General features: G+C 39.1%; 1 protein-coding gene across 1 annotated transcript in view; it reads right to left on the bottom strand.

Annotated features, from left to right (window-relative positions):
* Positions 1-1098: 1098 nt before the first annotated feature.
* The window catches only part of LOC109930491 (prestin-like), a 21268-nt gene continuing 12240 nt past the window's right edge, over positions 1099-10126 (bottom strand). The window contains exon 2 of the mRNA XM_048607358.1: positions 1099-5722. Within this exon, the coding sequence (XP_048463315.1) occupies positions 3286-5722 (2437 nt within the window). The 3' untranslated portion in view covers positions 1099-3285. The remainder of the gene's footprint in view (positions 5723-10126) is intronic.

Genomic DNA, 10126 nt, shown 5'->3' with positions numbered 1-10126 from the left:
TGGGCTGCACAAAGGTGGGCATGCAGAGCTGGGATGGGTTGAGTCGAGTTGGACTGTTATCTCTAACATTGCAGAGAAATGTCTGCTTAGAAGATGAGGATAATTTACTTTGATTTTTTTTGGATTTCAGAAGAAAATTGAATGTTTCAGATTTAAAGAAAAATCAAAAAGTGTCCAAGGGCAATTGAGGACCAAGATCAGCTATGATCAGATGGTGCAGCAGGTGGATGGGCCAAATTACCTGCTCCTCCACATGTAACTTGTCTTCCTTTAGATCTCTCTTGCAAGAACCGTTTGTGACTTTCTGGTCAATGACAGCAGCAGAGTGGCCAAATCTCGGGAAGAGATTAAAGGGTGCTTACCAGATGTTGGGGTCCAGATTGCTGCTGAAGCTGTAAGAGCTGTGATGGGGGTGGCGGCTATGAGACCTGAGTTTGGAGAGGGGCTGGAGTTACCAAGATGTTAAGTCCAGAAACATCAAGAGGATAGAAATATGCATACGCACTGTTACTACCTAGCATGAGAGTCAAAGATCTTCAAATCCCATCAAGACGAAGATCAAAGACAATCTCTGAAGTTCAAAAATATAGGAGAAAGTTCTGGAAACAGACAACCTGGGACATGCGACAAACCACCCCAAATGCAGAAAGAAAAACAGAAATTGCTGGAGAAACTCAGCGGGTCTGGCAGCATCTATGGAGAGAAAGTGGAGTCAATGTTTCAAGTCCAGTGACTCAGGCATTGTGAAGAAGGGTCACTGGACTCAAAATATCGACGACTTTCTCTCCGCAGATGCTACTAGACCTGCTGAGTTTCTCCAGCAATTTCTGCTTTTGTTTCAGATTTCCAGGATTTGCAGCTGTTTGTTTTATTTCATCCCAAATATAGGATGGTGGTGCAAAATCAAGGACTGCTTAATTAATAACCTCATAGTGACTGCATTCCCAGATAGCAATGATTGTGGTTTGATTTAATTTTACATTTAGTTTCAGGGCAAGATGAATGGATCCAAGACCAATATTTAAACTTAAATAAGTTTAATTAATAATAACCCTACCATTGATATCATGTCTTTATTATTTTTCTCAGGATAAGGAGATAATTTCTTTTACTCTAGAAAACCATGTGAATGGCTCTTACTGCTAAAGTAGAAATTAGTTCATTGTATTTTAGTTGGGAGAGAAATATCCTGATTAAAAAAAATACTTACATCCTTGTTGTGATCAACCAAGAAAGTCGGATAGATGGAAGCTGGTCTTTCTCACCTGACTGTAACAGTGACCATTATCTAGCAATTGCATGATATGAATTGTCACTTATCAGACCGAGCCTGGGTGCTGTTCATGTTTTTCTTCATGTGGACAAGGACTGCTTTAGTCCCTGAAGAATTATGATTTGAGTTACACGTTTTAGAATCATCAACAAACAGTCCCATTTCTGACCTTATGATATCAGAATATCAGCAAAAAATGTTTGAATCCTTTACTGTGGTGCCCTTGGACTGAAATGATAGACCTTCAACAGCTATGCTCCATTATCCCAGATAGAACTGAATATATTCCCCTCAAGTAACTTCTGCTGGGCTCCTGCTGCCTTAACCAGTCCAGTGTTACACTGCCTAGTAGTTCTTATCCAAAGCCAGAAAGGCTTTGGTCAATATTCCTATGTAGCCATTCAAGAGCAATCTTCAGTGACCATTAGTTCATTTTTCTTGTCAGTTTTAGTCACTAATATTTTCATTTGCCTTTCTCTTTTGAGAAAATCAGTTCCTTGCTCAGAAAACAAAATTATGCCGTGATGAAAAATTCCTAATTTCCAGTAAATCGTAATCAAGTTGCTTTTTCCTTATTAAAATTTCAAAATTTATGTTAATAAATAACAAAGTGATTCAGGATCATTGTTTACTAACCAGATATTTAATTGGTATTTAATGCTGATTTGTAACTATATTACAAACAAAAAATTACTCTTCCATATTATAAGAACCAAGCAAATGATTTTAAATATATCAGTTACTAGTAAAGTTAATGTGTTACTTCAATTTGTACACTGACAATTTGGTATATGATTTTCTTTTCAACAATTCATGCCCATTATTTGTGCAGCTAATGTCCTTATTGATGCAATATCCATCATATTCTACTTTGTTATTGTATAACAATGAGAAAATCACTTCAGCACAGCTTTTAATGATTCACGAATGCTGGAATACAGACTTCATGTCCACATGTCTAACAGTAAATACAGGCAAATTCCATTACTGCTGTCATAATGTTTTAACAACATGCAGTTGCTCAAATTAGCAGTGTTGCTCAAAAGGTCACAAAGACAGAGAGAACAGCAGTTCGCGAGATATATAAAAAAATTGACGGGTAGTTTTGACCAATCCTGGTTGGGGTGTCTTTTCTCTAAACAAGAGATAGAGCAGTTGTGGCATCCCATGTGAAGAATTTTGTAATCCTTGCTGCAGGAAAATGAATAATCATTATGAACATAATTATCAAAATATTTCAGTAACATATGTATCCACTGAATCCGTGTAACTTTTCCAAAGCAGAATAAAGCAATTAAATGCTCAATGTGTTCATAAACAGAATAAAGCAATAAAATGCTATATGTGTTCATAAACTTCTCCAAATAATCAGTCATCACCAATTGGCTTTGCCGTGAAGTTCCAAATGTCACCTGAGCCAAATACAAACCTATGCACTCCCAAGTAAGAAATTTCGGAAACCATATGTCAATGTAACCAGTGATCCTTCACTTTCATCCGGTGCATTCACTTCCACAATTCTAGTGCCAAAAAGGAATGCCATATCTAGAAGTGGTCAGAAATTCAAGCATGATCCCAACCCAACATACTTGTATTTCAGTCCAGATCAGACTTTGTCCTTCCAGGAACATCTGAAGAAGACAGCAGCACATTTCAAAGCCAGAAATAACTTATTAATCAAATGCTGATGGGCATTGTTGCCATAAAACTCTGGACCTGAGCAGTTGCCCTAGCACATGCTGCAGCAGATGTCTGCCAAAATTCATCATGCACAAACTTGTTGACACTCAATTTTCCATCCTTCGATATTCCTTGATGATAGGTGCCTCCATGTACATGCAAATAACATCTGTCAGAAAGGGTGTTTTATTTTGATTTTGTCCATTTGAATTCATCACTCTGCAACAGGGAAAATGGAACTAACAAAATACTACAACAGAACTGCAATGTCAGATGTAGATCATTGTCTTAATAGATCCTAGGATGGTTTGAAAGATTCAAACAGATTTTTGTTACAAAGCGGTCTCATATTCAATTATTTTTTGATTTCTCGATTTTAAACCAACCTTTTGATGGGAATTACTCGCATCTCCTTCCACATGGCAGAGCCTTGTATTTGTGCTGTTGTTAGTACCTGTCTCAATGTCAACTGTGTTACATTCTGTTAATATTTCACCATTTGTCTCAGGAATGTATTCAGATTCTTGTGGGCTCTGGTTTGTCTCTACTGTTTGTTGCAGGGCATATAAAACAGCATCATGGATGCTGCTGAAAGCAAAGCTTTGACTTGTTGATTTGAAGTAACCATGTTCTTGTAGACTCTTCAGAACTATGCTTGAACAGTCGGCAAGGATAAAGCCAACTCCCATACTTTGGTATTGCTCAGACAGGTGAATCAAAGCACCCACTCCTTCATCATCCACAAAACTAACTGACCCACAATCCAAAATAATAGTATGAACATCTGCAGTTTGTTTTGATATTTGACGTCTATACAATGCAGTATGATTTATTCGCCTCAAAGCATGTTCATCCAATTCAGGGAACTGTGTAGATTCCAGTAACATATGATATTTATCTTCTTCACTATATAATTCATTATCACTTCCCAAATTACCTGACTGAAGATAAGAATTCACTTTAAGTTTTATCCAAGACAATAAAAAATCAACATTCCCGTAATAAATAGAATCAAATGTTTTTATAATTTTTATTCCAACAACCTCTTTGGCAGTTTTCTCAATGGATAGTTCAACATAGCTTTCTGTGTTGGGAATATGTCCTAAAATGGCATTGGATGGTCTCTGAAGTCTATGTAGAGTGAGCAAAATTGAGAAAAATATGCCAACTCCTAAACCAATGTCTATATCTAGGATACAAACTGCTGCAAATGTTATAATTCCAGCCAAAACTTCATATTTATTCTTTTTGCATGCAAAACAATACTTCCAGAAGAACTCGAGGTAACAGCCCAGATTCGAAATCATGATAGCACCAAGAACTGCTTTGGGCACCAGTGGAAGCAGATTTTCTGCACAAAGCAGGGCCGTAAGACAAAGGCTTGCTGCAATCAATCCAGCTGCTTGGGTTTGACCCCAAGTTTTTTCTTGAACCACTGTTTGTTCCCAAACACCAGAAGCTGCAAAAGTCCCCAGAAATGACAGTAGCAGGTCACAAGACCCCAAAACTATTGTCTCTTGGTGTGGGTGATAAGTTTCATTGTGTTTTTTGGAGTTTTCTCTCCCTAGAGAAACGCTCACTGCAAAGGTCACCAGTGCAACAGCAACAGCATCTTTAGCAACAGTGGGTATTAAGGAGAAAGAAGGAAGAACAGGTTTTGGTAAGGTAAATGGATAATCATTTATCAACCTGACATTGTGGCTATTCTCTAGTTCCAACCAGAATGACAACCAAATTGAAGCAATTATTGCAATAAATTCTATAGGTATGAGATGTCTGCTATAAATAGAGTTAATGACTTTAAAAGGCATCAGAAGTGCCAAAGTGGCTAAACCAGTGATCACTGAGGCAGTGTGTGTTTCATTAATATTTTCAATTATAATCTTGCATTTGTAAACAAGTGATAAAGAGCCATGATGAATTGGTGGATCAATACCAAGTACCAAAGTCAGGAGGATGGTGAATAAATGCAAAGCTGTTCCAGCTCTGAAACCATTCATAACAGGCTTGGAGATGTATATCCTTGTGAAACTGAGGCGAAAAACTCCCATAGAAATTAAAACAATCCCTGAAACAAAGGTGAGTGTAGTCACATGTAGTTCCCTGGAACATGTTGGAATACAGCCACTATCAGAATCCACTTCATGAGTTTCGTTATGATTTATGCCCTTTGCAATGAGCAAACTGGTGAATGCAGATGCTCCATAGGACAGGTGTTTTGTTGTGCCAAGCAAGCAATATAAGACGGTGCTAACCAAACTTGTGTAGAGACCATGAATAGGTGGTTGTCCACCGCAGACTGCAAAAGCAAGGGACAGAGGGATCGTCAGTAGACCTACACTAATTCCAGACAGCAAGTCTCCTATGAACCATGCTCTTACTCTGTACCTGGAAAACCATCTGGAAAAAGGAATAACTCGGTAGAATAATTTCTTCAAATTGTATGAAACTGGTAAGGTTAGTTCAGATGCCTTTCTTTCATATTCACATACCTTTTCTTCATTATACTTATCGATGCGGTGAAAATAAGGAATGTCATTGGTAAATGAGACCCTATGTAATGTTCTTGGGTTATAAATGGAAGTCCTGTCAGTTCTAACCAGAGGGATATTTGAACCCGATGGATCAGGAATTGTGTCACTGGACCAAAATGATTCTGAACTTCCCAGTGTGTTCTTCAGCTTAGTGCTCTTCCGGTCCTTTCTTAACATTGTCTTCAATGTTGTGTTGAATAAATCTTTTGCATCTATGCTTTCATATGTCAAATATCTAATAAGAAGATAAAAGTACAAGTAAGCATACTTGGTTTTGTTTTCTGAATTTTATTAAGTTTTCACTTTGTCAAAACACCAACATATGGCTCCTGACCCATGGAATTCCACCCCACCCCTCCACCCCTCCACCACCCCCCCACTCCACACACACACACACACACACACACACACAAACACACACAAACAGAGAGACCCAGATAACATTCTGGGGACCCAAGTTCGAATCCTGCCACAGCAGATGGTGGAATTGGAATTCAATAAAATATCTGGAATTAAGAATCTAATGATGACTGTGAATCCATTGTCAGAAAAACCCATCTGGTTCACTAATGTCCTTTCGGGAAGGAAACTGCCATCCTTACCTGGTCTGGCCTACATGTGATTCCAGACCCACAGCAATGTGTTTGACTCTGGGTAATTAGGGATGGGCAATAAATGCTGCTTAGCCAGTGATACCCTCATCCCGTTAATGAGTTTTAAAAACCCTCCAATATCAGATTTCCCAAATTCTTTCTCTTAGGAAGCATTAAAATCTCTTCTCCAATGCTCCGATTCCTTACCACCAGCATTCCCATTCTCTCTTATCATTCCCATTAATTCCAGATGCAATAATTGCAAACTTGCCTAAGAGGGTAGTTGAGGCAGGAAATCTCATAACCTTTAAAAAGTACTTGCCTGAGCACTTGAAATGTCATAACACACAAGGCTATGAGCCAAGTGCTGGGAAATGGGACTAGTGTAGATTTAAAGTAATTTTGTTGATGCAAACTCAATGGTTCAAAGGGCCTCCTTTGCACTGTATGATTCTATGATTAACGATCACTCTTCATGATATTCCTGCAACTCAAAAACCTCCACTTCTCCCACTCTACCTCACTTTGTGTACAAACAAAACTCTACAAAAGCATAAAGGAAGAGCCAAGATGTTAATTTCTTTCAGAAATCTCCAGTGTTTACTTAACACAAATTAGACTTTTTGACAGTAAAAGATCAAAATTGAAGATTTTATAAGACAGCACGTCTTTTGACTTACCACAGGATATTTGCTAGTTTTGTGTCTGGCATGTGTCCACTGTGAACCAAATGTCAAACTCCAAATGCCACTTTCATATTAACTTGGTTACAGATATAAATCAACCTTTAAAAAGAGACAGAAAGCAAAACATTGATATAGAAATTGAAATTTGCAAGGAATTGTGTCCATTCCAAGCACAATCCGGACAATATCCAGGCATGTGCTGATAATTAGCAAGTAACATTCATGCCACACAAGTGTCAGGAGATGATCATCTCCATCAAGAGAGAATCTAGTTACCTCTGTATGACATTGCCATAATTGAAATCCCCAGCATCAATGTTTTAGTGTTATCATTGATCAGAAATTCAACTGAATGAACTATTTAAACACGGATCTTACAAAAGCAGGTCGAGCTAGGAATCCTGCAGGAATTAACTCACTTCTTGTCTCCCCAAAGTCTGTCCACAATATACAAGGCATGAGTCAGGAATGTGATGGAATACGTTCCGGCATGGTGGCTCAGTGGTTAGCACTGCTGCCTCACAATGCCAAGGACCTGGGTTCAACTGTCTGTGTGGAGTTTGTACATTGTCCCTGTGTCTGCGTGTGTTTCCTCTGGGTGCTCCGGTTTACTCCCACAGTCCAAAGACGTGCAGGTTAGGTGGATTGGCCATGCTAAATTGCCCATAGTGTCCAGGGATGGGCAGGCTAGATGTATTAGCATGGGAAATGCTGGGTTAAAGGGATAGGGTGGAGGGGGTTTGCGGGTAGGTCTGGGTGGAAAGACATTTGGAATTTCAGGCTCACTGGGCTGAATGACCTGCTTCCACACTACGATTCTGTTCTATGATTCCAATCCACGTGATTGGAAAAGTGCAGCTCCAACAAGACATCAAGAGGCTTACATCATCCAGCATAAAGCAGTCCACAGATCCACCACTTTCAACATTCATTCCCTTCACTACTGACACATTGCAGTATTAGCATGTAACACCTACAAGGCGCAAAGCATTAAATCATCAAGACTCCTCCAACATCTTCCAAACTTGCGAATTCTACCACTTAGAAAGACAAAAGCAGTAGATGCCTGGGAGGACCACAATCTTGGAGTCCCCCTCCAAGCCACACACCACCCTGACCTATTACTGGGTTAAAATCAATGAAGTCCCTCAGCGAACTGTGAGTGTAACCAAACCATGCAGCGGTTCATGAAGGCAGCTTACCGCTACCTTCGCAAAGGTAATTAGGGATAGGAAAAAAATGCTGGCCTGGCCAGCAACACACACATCCCATGAAGAAATTTTAACAATTACTATTACCAGTAGCATGGATTTACCACAGCAGCTGACAAAGAAAATAAATTACCTAGATTTGGTGATTTGTAGATATCATCCATTGCAAATAGTGTCATATTCTACTTTTGCTGCTGAAATACACTTTGTAACAAAATTTACTCTCTATTTTCCATATTATTCCCTTTTCAATTCACCCAAAGATACTGAATAGTAGTGGTAAAGTCTAGAGCTCAATTATACCTCTGTGTTATGGTTGCTTCCTTCAGTCCACAGATTCCTATACATTGTGAATGCCTTCTTTATCCATTATGTTATGGAAAGGAGGGAACATTTTAATTTGATAACATAAATAGACCTGTGACTCTAGTCTCCTGTAGGCCACTTGGAGCCTGGTTTGGAAGCTGGATAGCTAGTCTACATGCAATGGATCAACACGAGATTGGAGACTCAGGACACCTTTGCAGAGAGGTTTGTTTGGCATTGTTGTCCCAAAATCAGGATCTAGAACTTGACAATCTTTGGAATTCATCACCATAGTAGTGCAAGGCAATAAGAAGTTCTCATCCTTCTGTTTAATATCTCCATAGATTTGCTTCCCACTGTCTTTGTAGACTTTTGAATCTCTACGACAATTATCCCATACTGTAATATCATTTATTTAAGAAAGAAAGTAATGATCAAATAGATGAATGAATAAAAGGTTATGCTGATAGGCTGGGACGAAGAGATACAGGAAAGTGTTCTTGCGGAGTATAAATGGCAGCAGAGACTTTTTGAGATAAGAGAGCTATTTCTGTGCTTTTGATGGAAGATGCATCATTGTTTGAGAATGACCAAGCTGCAACAGACTTCATTCCTGTCAGGACTGAAAGGTCCAATGAAAGATTAGCACTGACATCCGAAGACCCAGTGGCTCATGTTATTGGTGCTCAGGGAAACTACTGCAGGTGCACTGTCTCTTATCTTCCTCTAAGCAGATGGATATTTTGAGTTGGCATAAATAGTTCTTGAAGTATGCTGAACTAATTTTCAGTGTTTGCCTCCCATAAATGTAGCTCAGTTTTTTTCCCAGTAGTCCCAGTGGCAAATTGGTGATGACATTTATTTAAGAGTGCCGTTATATTATTTGTACTGACTACCTGAATGTTGTTTGCTCTGAGACAGCTCCCCCTTGAAGATCTGTGTTGTAAATTCTATACAATTCTATGTCATTGAAAGCTGTTGCATGTTTTCTGTTCAGAAGGGTCACGTTAGCAGAAAAGCAGGATTGTCAAGGTGAGAGATGATAGAATGTTAGCTGCAAACTATAGGGAATAATGACATTAGTCATTGTTATTATAAATGAATGCCATGTCAAATCATGGCAGAGAGTACAACCTTCATCATAGTAAAGGGCTAGTAAAGGACTTCAGTGGCCATGTGGATTCCCAACAGCTTTGCTGAGTGGAACAGCCGTGAGATATTGATCTATGGGGAAATTGATAGGAATCAGGCACATCATTTTAATGACTCCACCACTTCATTCCCACTAATTTAGAAGAATTGAAATTTCCTGTCAAAACAAAATTGAAAGTCAGACGACACTGGGTTATAGTCCAACAGATATATTTGAAATCACAAGCTTTCAAAACATTGACCTGAAGAAGGGGCAGTGCTTTGAAAGCTCATGATTTCAAATAAACCTGTTGGACTATAACCTGGTGTCATCTGACTTCTAACATTTTCCACTGCAGCCCAACACTGGCACTTCCATATCATGATCCTCAAAATGAAGCACTGAACCTTGAAAGCAGTTGACAGAATATTTCTATTTTTGAGCATTACTGAAAAAAATACATATTGTTGAAGCTTTTTGTCTTGCACTCATCTGGACAGACACAAGAATACCCTAAATTTCAAAAAGAGCAACAATTAATACTGAGATAACAAGGTGTAGAGCTGGATGAACACAGCAGGCCAAGCAGCATCAGAGGAACTAGGCCCGAAACATCAGCCTTCCTGCTCCTCTGATGCTGCTTGGCCTGCTGTGTTCATCCAGCTCTACACCGTGTTATCTCAGATTCTCCAGCATCTGCAGTTCCTACTA

This window comes from Rhincodon typus, chromosome 17 (genome assembly GCF_021869965.1).
Source record: "Rhincodon typus isolate 14 chromosome 17, sRhiTyp1.1, whole genome shotgun sequence".
NCBI classification, from domain to species: Eukaryota; Metazoa; Chordata; class Chondrichthyes; order Orectolobiformes; family Rhincodontidae; genus Rhincodon; species Rhincodon typus.
Note: the sequence above shows the minus strand (reverse complement) of the source record. Positions and strands in the feature narration are given on the sequence as shown.